The 14,740-nt window shown below is 39.9% G+C and overlaps 1 protein-coding gene across 1 annotated transcript in view; it reads right to left on the reverse strand.

The window, feature by feature from the left end:
- The window catches only part of gmds (GDP-mannose 4,6-dehydratase), a 201,396-nt gene that overhangs the window by 34,076 nt on the left and 152,580 nt on the right, over positions 1 to 14,740 (reverse strand). The window contains exons 8-9 of the mRNA XM_042512148.1: positions 10,538 to 10,656; positions 9,702 to 9,798 (exon numbers count right to left, since the gene is read on the reverse strand). Coding sequence (XP_042368082.1) covers positions 9,702 to 9,798; positions 10,538 to 10,656 — 216 coding nt within the window. The remainder of the gene's footprint in view (positions 1 to 9,701; positions 9,799 to 10,537; positions 10,657 to 14,740) is intronic.

Raw genomic sequence — 14,740 nt, forward strand, 5'->3', positions numbered from 1 at the left:
TTTTGGAAAAGCAGAAATGTCTTTGTAAAAAAGTTCACTCTTGTTGGCATTACCCTGGCAGGAAAATCACCTTTGTTTTGGTCGAAAACAAGTGGTTCTTGTGCCTAAAAATCCACTTGAAAAACAGCACAGGTTGCTAAAAAAAGGTGCTGGGAAAGTGACAGCTTGCTACAAACTCCCACGTTTGGTGCCTAAAAAGAAGCTGGAAACAACAATGACTCGCTAAATCACAAGCAGTTTTGTTGTCTGTGGTCTTGTTCGGCAGTAGTCTGTAGCTTGGCAGGTGTCTCGCCTAGGTATAACGCCATCCACCATCCCCTTCATCTCCCAATTACAAAGCCAGCTTTTATACTAGCTTATGTCACTTCAGAAATGTTGATATGGTACTTATAATACATGTAAATGCAAGATATATTCATTCATTTTGTTGAAATGTACAATGCTGACATCTTCTTCTTGTAATTGGGCTGTTTGTGCACATGGAGGGCTCAGAACCTTGTATTACTCAATGATGGCTCTAACTGTGGTTTTCAAAAACACACTGCTTGCAAACTAGTTTTCCTGAAAGGTAGCAGGTTTTCTAATGTCCACCACTGCTCAGTCGAGGCCCTGTCTGTGAGAGCAATCAAAGGACGCTCTGTGAGACTCATGAGATCACTAACTCAAGAAGTGGAGGCAGGTCACAACACTTCATCACAAAGCCACAAGGAATGCGTTCAACATTACACGCTGATCATATCTTAGTGTGGCAGAGTATCCAACGATGGAATTGTCCTTTAAACTCAATAAAGCTTGACAATGCAAAACATTATTTAGTAACTAGGTCAGTCAGGTATGCCTTTGTCACTTTAATGACCTCAACAGGTGGGTTGACCCTGCCTGCCAACAGTCATAAAAGGTTACCACAACAGCCGCCGTCATCATTCACCCGAATCACTGAAGCCATTGTTTGAGCTCCTCATCCAATGACGACAGGAATGATGACGTATAAGAATATGCAGCAGAGTGTGTTTCTGGTGAATTTCTTGCACACATCTCACTGCTGGAATGACAGCCATCCAAGGCAAGAATGAAGTTTTGAATCCAGACTCTTGCACATGTACTGTACATGCTCTCAAGCACAGGCAGTTGATAGATGCTGAGGTGTGGTGTGTAAACAGAGCTATTTTTAGGGGTTGATGTGGGAGCTTTTGATTCTCACCTGCAGTCTAGATAAAACAAAAACAGGCCTGGCAACTGCTCTCTTATAATCTTACAGGTGCAAATGCAACCCACATTTTGCCACAAACTAATAATTCGTGCCAATTCTACCACGCTACAGGAACTCTTTCATTTTTGCATTCAGTTTAAGCTGTTTGCAAATAAATCCGAGCTATTGCTTTTATCCAGTGTGACAAATGGTAAAATTAAGCGTTCAGAGGACTCTTACTGGCAATAAATAACAAACAACTGCTCCACTAACCAGCCAGAACACAGTCTGATGCAGTATCAGGATGTTGCTTGGGGTCAGAACACAGATAAGAGCAGGGTTTATTTGATCAGTGTCTTTCCTCTTTTTGCATGAACACAAAGATAAACCTTAACCTGAAATGTATTTCAGTGTGTCTGTTAATGAGTGTGCAGCACACACTCGATGCTCTGACTCACACAACCCGGTGCAGCAGCAGCGGCGGTGGTATGCAGCACTCCTGCTTTTCACTCTTGTTTGTGTCGCACAAGAATAAACTTGCAAGTTTAAAACAAAAGGATGATCAATCATGTAGTGACAGTACGTGGCAGCACTGCAGGGAATGCGTGTACGTGACTCCCAACAAAGCCTAATTTACATTTGCCGTTTTTGATACATGGGAACTTCTGATGGTGATCTCGCTCTGTCAATCAAACTGCACCGCAGAAATGAACAGCCTCCAAATCAAGCCACTGTCAGCCACAGGTATGTCAGTGTGATGATCATATTGTGCCAAATTAGTTGATTAATTGACTGGTAGTAAATTAAAAAACAACAATTTTGACAATTGATTAATCTTTGGTGTCATATTTCAGGCATTGTAAGATGCCAGTTTCCTTTTGTTTTCATGCATATTTTCAATGTTAACATTATCTGATTAATTAAAAAAGATTATCAGTGGAAAAAAGACTAGATAAAATAAACAGCTCCACCTTGGAACTCAAGCAGAGGTGCCTCTGGCCAGCCCGTTTCACAGCTGCCAACAGACTGATAGCTCGTAGTTGGAAATCACTCTAACCTGTCAATATATGAGGACGACTTCTGGATTTTACCCATAAAGATAGTGTGGAACACTTGGAAGGTAAACCAAGCTAAAACTGAAAACATTTGATGCTGGGAGCATGATACTGTAAGAAAAGAATCTGGTCTCCTATGAAACCAAATTTTTGTATGTGTATCCATATTTAAGACCTCACTCATTTTCCCCTCATTCCTAACCTACATGTACACGTCTGTACTGTTTTGATTGAATACAAAATGATAAAAACAAGAGGAATATTTGTTGCAGTCCCACAACAGAGTTGAGCTCCATCATCAGTCTGGCTGTCCGATGGAGTCTGATAGAGTCAGTATAGGTGACAAAGGGGGCAACTGTCTGTCTGCTTTTCCTTATAGGAGAATAATCTAGCCTGGAAGGGCATTCCTGTGTTGCCGACCAATGCTCGTTACATCACTATGACTGAGACACAGACGTAAGTGCAAAAGGGCCAAAAGGGCGAGAAGGTGTGCTGAGAAAATGACAGTGAAGGAGTCATGCAAAACACTGATGGGCTAGAGAGAGAGATAAAGACAGTTTGAGCGACAACTTCCCATTCATCACCACTTCTTCTCCTCCTCTGCATGAGAGGTTGGACAAAAAAACCACAACGCTGTCACTCAACTCGCAGCAGTTTATCCCCTGCAGGGACACATGAACTTGGAAGAATGACAGCGGGCTGCATTAGCAAGGACACACGCATGTGCGCACATGCCTACTGACACACACCAATGCAAATACGTGCACATACTGACTTCTACACAAATATCATTGCTGCAGTCGAAAACTAGATCTACATGAACAGTTATTGCTTGCTATGCAAACTGAGACAAATTAGGATCGACAACAAAGATTTCAGGTTGAAGTTTAAACAAAGAGAAAAGAGAAAATCTGTATCAAAGAACTTCTGTAGCTCTTACTTATCACATGTCACAAGTTGTACAGTAACTCTCTAATAAACTGAACTTGTATTTTACATTTTTATAATTCTTGGGCCATATCAAACTTCTACATTGGATATATTATGTTACTGGGTGTATTGAAGGAAACTGACTTCTTAAAGACATCATTTCTGTATTAAAAATCAGAGTATTAACATTAAAACTAAATTGTAATTCTAGATTCTGCATTAGAACGTCTGTCACATGCCTTCTTGTGGAATCGTGTTTACTTTGCTTACAGGGAGAGTCCACATGTGATGGAGTATTAATATCAGCTCAGTGGAGATGATTTTACATTTCAGGGGTACAATATGGAGATATTTTTTTGTCTATTTAAAGCTGGATTTTTCCTTCTACATATTTGAATTAATGGGTCCCTCCAGTGATTTTACACGTTACAAAAGATCAGTTTACAGGCCATGGTGAAAATCCTCTGAGGCTCTGGTGGAGCTTCATGAAGTTCAGATAACGGCCTTGATGATGTAATGGTGATGTCATCAGAGTTATCGTGGCTTTTCCTGGGAGACTGAAAATTTGAATGCATGCAAATTTTAATGACGAACTGGGGGTATGGAGTTTGAAAGGCACTGATGTTCACCAGGCAGACAAGGTCCAACAATAGTTTGGCCTGCTGATTTGGGTGGCTCAACAAGAACGCCAACAGCAGCAGCTGCATTTCTGCTTCCAAGACAATTGCAGCTTGAGACAACGGTAGCTAAAAAAAAAAAAAAAAAAAAAAAAACAAAAACTATAAGGAACTGTATGATGAGCTGTGCTCACTTAGGCTATCTCAAGTGAATCACCATGGCCTCAGTGTATGATTTGTAAAGAAGGGCTAGCTAATGAAAGCATGCATTTCAAGAAAAGAAAGGTGAGGGAATTTTTAAGACCAAAACCAAGTTTGCAACCTTGTTAACATGTCCATGTGGTATATTTATATGCTTTGGGATATATCATGAGAGAAATAAGCAATCAACATCACTGCTGAGCATTTCTACTTTGTAACTGCCATGTACCAGTGACAGTCTCAAAAACACAGATTCAGACAGCCAGGGTTTCATACGTAACAGATTTAAGAAAACCAATCTAATTCAACTTGCAGGTTGGGGCTTTTCATATCATTAATATAACACCATGGCCAAAGCAGGTGTAGCTTTTGCACAAGTTTCACTTTCACTCCGACATGTCACATCTGGCGAATTAGATTTATCCAACATTAGCAACACATTAGCTGTTTGATTACGAAGTCAAACCACATTGATTACCAACTTAAAATTATTACTTCAATCAGTAACAAATAAATTAAGTTTTCTCAACTGAATTTCCAAGCAGTTGTTTTAGTTGAACTTGATAACTTTGTTTGAAAAAAACTTAATTCCTTAATGCGTTACCAATTTACATAATTATTTTAAGTTAGTTGGAAATTGTCTTTTTCCAGTGCACAAAACTGTGCTCTGGAATATATTCTGTGCTAATTTTTTTTGAATTACCACAAGGTGAAATTTCAAGCTTCATGCTCTTCATCAGAGGTGAACCTTGGGGACCTTGGTGGTAGTTAGATTTAGTATTTATGGAAGCATAATGTAATGTGCACACTGTGCTTATTCATGAATTCTTGTCCAGCACCTAGTGTTTATCATCTGGATGTGCATGCTTTTATAATCTTTTTGTATTAACAGTACAAGGATTACTGGTAGTTGAAGTTGATTTTACTTTTGTCTGAAGAAGGGCTCACAGTGTCAGTCTCCAGAAACCTCTGCATTAGGAGGAGGAGTATAAGCATTTTTGGCGTTGGTCCCACAATAGGGAGTAACACCCAGGATATGTTGGCCTATGTTGCAGCAATTTTGACTCTCTGACTTCACGTGCTCTGCAATACGAACTTACTGTAGCACGCCTGTAATGGCTTTTGTAGTCTGCACTTTCCTTCTGTCTGACATCTGCTTTTCTTGACTTCTGATGTCGACGGCTAAACACAGGCACAAACCCCTAAGCACAAGATTACTCCGCCTAATTCGTCTATTATAGCATACTAATTCACACAAGAATTTTAGGATTTCTGCCTCCATTAACCCTGTTCATACACAGACAGTGATCATTTCCAGCCTTGTAAATCGCTCAACAAGGTCTAAACACAACCGTGAGAACCAGACAGAGCAAAACATCTGATCACACTAGAAACATTCACGGCCACGGTGCTGTGTATCACCTGGCAACCACAACTAATCGTGACTATTAGAGCAGCTGTGATGCACCTTTGCAAAAGCTCAGGCAGAGGCCACTCACCTGAGCCAAACCTCAACGCTGGCAGGAACCCACAGGCTGACAAGTGTGACTGGCAGCTCCGCAAAGCCAATACAATGGAAACAAATGGCGGCCTTGACACCTGGAGCAGTTTGAAACTTACCTGCAACTTTTTTCAAAACAACCCTGACAGCTTCAAATCAAATGTCTTTTGCTGTCATATGTGCAGAAAATGGTGGTAACTTTATTTTTTCTTTTTAACCCACATGTTTCACATCTAGTAAACAGTTCTCATGACCACAGACAAACTCGCCATCACCTCTGCAGCCTCAGGGCGTTGTATCCCAAATAAGCACAGACAAGTGCATGGTTATATACAAAGAAACACACGCTTGCACCACATGTGAAGCACACCTGCACATTTAACCTCCTCACACCCCACCCTGGTTGCTTGCCCCTGTTCCAAGGGGCTTGGGAGACAAATAAGCTCATGTCAGACACACACACTGACAGGGATAATGATAAATTACATATATATTAGCACACAGCCCGCGGTCTTACTCCTTTCACAAACAGCCACACACACACACACACACACACACACACACTACACGATGACAGGTATTTCCACTTCAGGAGAGCCACAATGCTGAGCTGTGAGCGCAGTGTCAGTCACTTCCTGTCTGAAGGAGTCAGAGGTTAAACACTCTTCAGTCTTTTTAACCCCTACCACAGAAATGAAGAGACAGTGAGACAGAGCAGAGAAACGGCCTCCCGTGACTGAAACCTTTTCCCTCTCCTTGTCTTTAACCTTCGTTCCCTCTGAGCTACACAAAGTCATACAAACTGCTGGTTATTCTCCTTCATTCACTGAAAAACTGGAACGTCAGAAACTTTTTTGGCTTGAAAAGCCAAACTCAAACGTGAATAATCAATAAAGTGTTCAACAAAAAGAACAGCTTTATAGATTAATATACATACCCGTGAAGTACTCCATGGTAGCCCCATATCAGGCTAAACAAAAAGCATTCCCACTTTTTAACAGCCCAATTAAATGTGAAAGATTGGATATAAATCCCTCTTGGAACCGTACACCGCTTTAATATTCCTTTTCACTGGGAAATACCTCACAGTACAGAACCTAAAGATGCTCTTACTTCAATTTCACTGGGATGTTAATGTTGAATCAAGAAACCATTTGCTGGTTTCAGGTTCTAAAATGTCACGATTTTATGCCTTTCTGTTTTTTATCACTGTAAATTCAATATCTTTGGATTGTAGGCTGTTGGTCAAAAGAAATTGGGCAGTTGTAACTTCAAAAAAACTTTTGTTTTTTATATATATTTAATCTTACTAAATGGAAAGTCTGTGTGTTGTTTTCTCAACAAGTGTTCATCTGGTTGACTTCACACTTGGCAGATGTATTGCTGAAGACTGAAGGAAGTGCAGTGTCGAGTGTGAGCTCATGAGATCAAAGGGACATTTTTATTTGCAGTGCATTGTGGACTGATTTTAAATTGTATTAAGAGTGGTCCAAAATTAACTCTTACACTGCTAAACAGCATGCTGGTTACAGCTCTCCACCTCTGAGTGTCTATAGTACACTCGACAACAGGTGAAGAAAGAGAGAACAGAGATGTTACATTGTAGCAAACTTAAATATTTCAAACACTTATATAGAGGTGTTTGAAGGCCCATGACAACAATGTTGTACATCTAATAATCTAAGTGTAGACTGTGCAGTAATATAACTATTTCTTTTGAATGATTTCTTTTTCCTATGCACCTATGCAGTAGACAATACTTACTTTAAAAATGGACCAGCAAAATCTTATAAACACCTTATCATATGATGCAACCCAATACAACAACTACACAAACTCAAGCAGCCTCCTAAGTAATCTTAAAAAAAATATATAGAAAAAAATCAATGACTCCATATGTCAAGGAGGGCAGATTTATTACAGGGCAGTTACGCTGTATTGCATCACAATCTTTCAAATTAACAATTAATTTTCTCTGACACTACTTTGTGTTATTCTGGCCGAACTTGAAACTGTTCAAAATCCCTTTCACAAATTTCATCAGCTAAATAAGTCTTTAGGTGGAAGTTGCAACTAATTTTAGCTGTATTGATGTAAGCTGCCTGATAGGATAGGTAGTCATTAACACTAAAGGGTATATTATTCATGTATCACAAAAGCTCTCATGAAAGACACCCAACTTCTTTGCTGATAGGTTACCGTCAGCTGATCTGACCAGTGCCTGGAGTAGTTTTCAGCGTGGATTCAGGGTTAAGATCTTCAATGAATCAGCCGACATGCACAAAGAATAAAGACCCAGGTGTGTGATCGCTTCTTCCATCGCCCCAGCAGTCAGTCAGCAGGGCCTTTTTGCTAATCCTCCGCTATCACTCAACTGGATCTCAGCTCTAATCTCGCCAGGCCAAAGCTCAACAGAGGGGCGCTCATGGCTTTAAACTGAAAACCTGACAGCTAATCTCGGCCACAACACCCCTGGGTAACCCTACACCCTCCTTGGGGAACAGCCACAATACCCCTGGGCCACAGCGATGAGAGAAAGACCTCCCAAATATCAGAGACACTTCACACCTAAAGTGATGGAGGGATAATATGATAGCGCTTTTTTTTAGTTTGGATGCTCACCATTTTTATAAACACAGGTAAAGGCACGCTTGTCTATGCACAAGCTGATAAATAAACACTTTTAGCTTCTTATTCAGCAGAACCAGCTGAGTTTGTCAATCTAACACACGCCCTCATTATTAAAGAAAAATTTGTCACGGTTGCTTGCCTTAATGCGAGCACCCATTCAACACCAACTGGCAGGATGCCGCCTACATTACTCTTAAATAGGCGGACTGGCTTGTTTCCAGCTGTTTAAAAGCATACAATAAGCAGCCCGAGGCTGTCAACTGGACCTGTTACAGCTGATAAGTGTGTGGTCGCAGACACAATGACCGGCAATCAGATACATGCAGGGAAAACATGTTACATTCATGTTAAGGTCAGGTGTATGGGACAGGAAATATGCACTGCGCTGTGTCATGAATTATATAGAAATATACAAATGACATATTATTAGAGTAGGCCTGCAGTAGTGAGTGTAGTGCGTTGATATGGTCTGAAGGCCTGCCTGATAAACTGCACAGCAAGCAAAAAATCAAATACGAACTGAAACAAATGGTTGGCAATAGGATAGTAGAAATTATCTGTAGTTATGGAAGCATGCAAAATGACCAGTATGGTCCTCTGGTTATCATTCAGTGACAAGATAGCTTGGGCTGAAGTCATGAGGAAAAACCCTTTTGTTTTCTGCACCATCATTGCAGCCGGGTAATAGAGTATAGAGGCACTTTGCACCGTTTAAAATCACCAATAAAAGCTTCTGAACCAAAATCTTCACAACTGGACACTTCCCGGTTGAACAACAACCACAACCACAATTACATTTTTACCTGATGTAGCAGTGTATGTAATGTAAACACTTCAGTTAAATGCCTGGAGCAGATGACCATATAAAGACATAAGCTTATCTCGAAAGTAGAAGAAAATATTGGGTATATAAACAGTAGTATAGTATAATAGAGTATTTAAAATGGTCTCAGACTTCACAGGGATTACTTTTACATACATTTACCTCATTATTTGAAACACTGGCCATGTTCATTATGAACATCTGAGAAATGTAACATCATTTATATGACAGAATATATGGAAAAGCATTTTTAAGGCTTTCATTTGATAGAATGTGGTAGTAGTTGACAGTAAAGTGAAAAAGGAAAATCATGAAGAGAGAGAGGGGGTGATGAATTCAGGCAATGGAAATTATACATTTTAAATCACTCCGTCAAGGCAAACTAAAAACAAAAATGCTATGGCTTATTGTGTTATGTTGAAATAAAGTAACAAATTCGAAAGAATGAAATTACTGATCTAATGTCCTAGCTTTTTCAGAGCTAAGAAATTGAAAAATGTGTCAGCTAATGCAGCTAACTCTTAAGTGGACACACAGTAAGTTTCTTCAAAGACTGAGACAAAGAACTTTTGGCAACATTGACTGTATATCACTAAATAACGAATAAATAATATATTAAATTTGAATTTGAATCCTTCTATTATATGTCTTTGTAGCAAGTTTAAATATATTCCATTAAGAAGATATTAATGCTTAAATTTCAGGCCAGTATATGACTTAAACCAAGACAAACACAGGGAGACACATGACTTACCACTTCAGTAGGACGGAAGTATTTGGGGTCCACCTTCACATGTACCACCCCTGTCTCTTGACAACGGCCAACTTCCTTCTCATCCTTCCCCACCCACCTGGAAAGACACAAATCTTAGCAGGAAGGAAACATTTTCCCACCGCAGCTGGAAGGCTCAGCTGTCCGCTCCTGCGTCTCCCTGATTACTTCTTGTGCGGTTTGTTTCTTTAACGTCTCGTGAAGACAAAACATGTCACCTGTCTTTTTTTTCTGAAATCAACACAGTAGTCACACACACCTTCACCAACATGTCAGTGTCTTCCAGGATACAAGGGAGGTGAATGAGAGGTGAGACAGAGGAGGGGACTGAGATGTGGCTTAACCCAAAAGTTTCAATTATACCGCCTCAGTCCAACACGGAATACCACTGCCTGCCTGTACCACTGCCTGCTTCCTCAAAAAAAAAAAAAAAAAGATTTTTATAACCTTGTCTTAAATTATGTCATCATCTTTACATATTTAAATTGTTCATCCACATTATTTTGTAGATTCTCTTGACTTGGTTTATTAACTTTAAGTAAGAAATAATAATTAAATCACACTGTGCATTATATAGTATATATATAGTATCTCTGTGAGTGCATGCTGTGACCTTTATGTTAACGTGACGGCATTCAAATCAGACTGGAAAAGTGTTGAAAGTGTTATAAAAATGTTAGTGGGTACATCCTATCAATGTTGTGACTTTTAATAAGCGACGGGGGTGTATTCATGATACTGTCCATGCACACGTAAAGTTGCAAAAAACACTGACGTAAATGTCTGAAATAGTATTGTGTACGTCTATGTGCACTCACACAATGGTCTTCCCCACATGTTTGAAGGCCTTCTCCACAAACTCCCTCACACTGTGCACCTCCCCCGTCGCTATGACAAAGTCCTCCGGCTCCTCCTGTTGCAGCATCAGCCACATAGCCTGAAAGACACAGAGGGACAGAGAGGTTAAACCACTGAGAGATCATAGAGACAGTTCAGCACTCTATGCTGGACTGTGCCCAAGATGGTCCTGACAGACAGGAAATGAACCTGCGACCTCTGAGCGGGGCATTCGCCCGTACCTCTGCCCTGACGTCACCGCAGAGGCTCATGGGACAAATACCGTGGGAAAGGAGGACAGTGTACTCCCACAGGCCCACTGTGCTGCTGGCACACAAACGTACACGTGGCAATGAATGCACATGCACCTATACATGCAAACACATTTTCACACAACTGACATGGTCCAGTTAAGGGGATGAAACATTTCCAGAAACAAAAGTGCAGCTGCATCAAATTTTGACCAAGCAGCAACCTCCTGGGCTGAACAATGAAGCCAATATCAAACACTGCAGTTCCCCTAGTGGCCACTTGAGGCTTGTCCAACAGCGAGTCAATTTCCATAGAAAATCATGTTAAAATGCCCAATTTTACAGCAGAAATTAAAGCGTTTACAGCATGGTACAAAAAAATGATTGTTGTCTCTATAGCTAATTTCCTGATTCATGACAACTGAACGAGGGGTAAATTTTAATGACACTCACCCGTTTATATTTTATTAACGCTTAAAGTTATGCATAATGTAGGGTGTGGCTGTGTTGAGGCTGTCTGAGGATAGTGTCCTCCAGCACTCAGTCAGATCCACCCCTCACTACTCCACCCCCTTGTCCAAATATGGTCACTTCTGGCTCAAAAAATCCAAGATGGCGACGACCAAAATACTTAACTCCAGGCTTAAAAACGTGAGTCAACAAACCAATGGGTGAAGCCATGGTGGCTATATCCATTATTTTTATACGGTGTGTGGTTCTGAAATACATTTCTAACTATGCAGTGCAGGCACTATTATGATTAGCCTATATACTCCAGTGAAAGCCGATAGTCTGAGTCCCTTAATGGACCCAGAACTATATTAAACTGCCTGCGAGGGCGTCTGTGCGTGGTTCCATAATATTTATGATGAACCAGAGCCAGCAGGTCATAGCTGCAGACCTCTGGCACGTCTAGTCTGATTAGAAGAGACTTGCTGGGGACACAGACAGAGACAGAGAGACAGACAGACAGACGATCAAATGCTCACATGCACTGACATGTATATACAGTAAGTGTGGGTATGATTTAGATTTGATTGATTCTCCTTACTGATTTCACTTCTGTCTGGTTCAGATTATTGGTAAACTATTTGAGCAAGAAAAGAAACCAAAGTATATTGAAATCTAAATCTTTTTTTTCAGTAGATTTGCATTGCTATTAATAGCCATAAATGTCAACATATTCTGTGACTCCTCAGTGTCACCCTTTTAATATCTTAGACATTAGTCCATGATTCATGATCATGGAACTGCAGACAGAAAACTCAATGCAGACGTAACACGTCCTGTCAATGCCTCAGTCTGAATGCTTTTGTTATGATTCAGTTACATCTTCTTGTAGTTACAGTAACTGACACAGTCTACATAAAAAAATGGACATTTTTGCACATGGTTCAGTTTGAACTATTACAAGAGGAATAATGAAGAAATAGCTGAAGTGAAATGAGTAGAAGAAGAGATAAATGCAACAAGTTCTTATGGATATTTGGTTGAACATTAAACCTCCAAAACTTCATGAAGCTATGTAACACCTTTTACCTCTTCTGTCACCTCTATTACTAGGTCTGGCCTATTGTCAGTGTGTCCCGCCACACACTGCTGCTGTCTGTTCTCTACAGCAGAAAGGTGGATATATGTGGAGTTAGTTTCCTCTCTGTCTCTACAGAAGTAACACAAACACTTTGCCCTGTCTCGCACTCTGAGGAACACATCAGCACAGGTTACATGCTCTACTTGGATTTAGTGTGTCTGTGTGTGTGTGTGTGTGTGTGTGATTTTTCAGGTGTGTACATGTGTTCTATCCAGCCACATCAAGATGTTTTGTGATGTAGTTGGACAAAGCCGGGACTGGCTGTCTCCCTCTGCACATTTAACAGATTCTCTGCTCCCTGTGCAGTAGTATTTCTAGGTGTGTCTTTTGCAACTGACAAACACAAAAAGATTAAAAACCAAACCTCCCAGTAGCAATCCCTACAAGCTTCAGTGTATATTATATCCCACCAATTAAGCACATAATGGAAACATCCACATATTCAATTTACAGCATAAATGTGCTCAGTGACTGGCCATTAGATTTATTTTATTAGGTATTAGGTATACCTTTTTGCTTTAGAGGGGTGCTAGAGGAAATGTCAGGGATATCAAAATAAATCCTATGAGGGGCAAGAATATCTTCAGCTAATTTAATGTTAACTTTCTGAGATACTTTTTAATGGAATGCTTACCTGGCAGTAGAGCCAGATACGGAGACAGAGGGTCACAAAAATCATTAACAAAAAAAAATAAAAAATCTTTCAGGGATCATAGATATTGCAAGCAGCATTTTTATTTTAATTTTGACAACAAAAGCAAATTTGGGGGTCATCAAAATAATGAGGATTTATATTTAGGGGACCATGCATATTGATAGCAAATTTCATATCAAGGATACTTGTTCTGGACCAAAGAGTCAGTGAGAAAATACTGAAAAATCATGGTATGCTGTAAAAATTATGTGCATAGAAGTACTGTATGTGCCAATTGTGGTGTTGTATAAGCACATGCCACACACACACACACACACACACACACACACACACACACACACACACCAGCGGTGATGGAATGCTCGTCCTCAGGGAGGCGAGGCCATCCTATCTCAGGATCGTTCAGGGTCAACTGACCGCTCAACACTGATGGCTCCCCTGAGCCTGACCTCTCACCCTCGGGCCCCTGATGAACACACCAGATTCTCACACTGCCACATGAGCCAATAATAGCACCTCAGTGTATGACTGACAGCAGAACAAACGAATCAAAGCATGTTCAATTTTCCACGACCAGTGCACCAACAGAATCTGTGTTTCCAATTGTTTCCACATTTTGTGCCTGTTATGTTGTCAAGAGAATTAAATTATCTTACAAAACCATGTACATCTTTGCACATGCGCTTGCTGGAGACAAAACAAGGATCCACTCATAGAAAAACAGCTCCACGGCGCAGCTATAGGTCTTTTTATAACTGCACAGGAAACCTTCAAAAAGAATCGTAAAAAAGAAGCGCATGAAAAGTGTTTTTTTTTTCCATAAATGATAAAGCAAAGCAGCATTCCAGCAAGTGAAGGCCAACAAGTTCCTACTCCTAAAACAACTAAAACAATTAATCAATTAGCTGCTTCATGTATTGACAGATAAACAACAAATCAACCTTATTTTTAGTTTTTTTAAATTTATTAATTTTTTATTATTTTATTCCATTTTTAAATTTAATATGCATGATACTGATAGAGAGCATAACACCTAAACCTAACCCTACAGCAAAATGGGAAACCTACGTTGACATTTCTTCTAAAATGTCAACGTAGAAATGTATAGACTTGCTGCTGTTCTCTGATTTTTTAAATAAATATATTTGGGTTTTGGTCAATAAAAAACAAGCAATTTATAGAAATTAGTATTTTTTTCAATTTTGGGACCATTTTCTAGATCAAGCAATAACTCCAAAAATTATATTTTGTCATAATGAAAAAAATAATTAGCTGCAGCCTGACATATTACACTATAACATATAAGAATACATAAACAATACAGGCCATAGATCTAGCCTGAGAATTTAGTCAGTGGTCAATTCACATTCTGTCATTTAAAAATAATTCAACCTTCAACCCCCTCAATGTGTGCAGAATTAATTATCCACTGGAAACGATAAAATATCAAACACTGACATCTACACTGTGACTCTGTTTTGATCATCTTGACTGGCTGATTATTTGAACTTGTAACGAAGCAGGCTCTTTCCCGTTTCCTGATGAATGTGTGGCCTGTAGTAAACTGGAAGGCCGCGATGATGGGAGTTGGGAACTCGGCTCGGCTCCTCTCGCAGCCAGAGAAAATGTTTACTGCAGGAGCTGAGTGATATGGCCTCTGCTGATTTTTAACCAGGAAATGTGATAA

This window comes from Plectropomus leopardus, chromosome 3 (genome assembly GCF_008729295.1).
Source record: "Plectropomus leopardus isolate mb chromosome 3, YSFRI_Pleo_2.0, whole genome shotgun sequence".
Taxonomy (NCBI): domain Eukaryota; kingdom Metazoa; phylum Chordata; class Actinopteri; order Perciformes; family Serranidae; genus Plectropomus; species Plectropomus leopardus.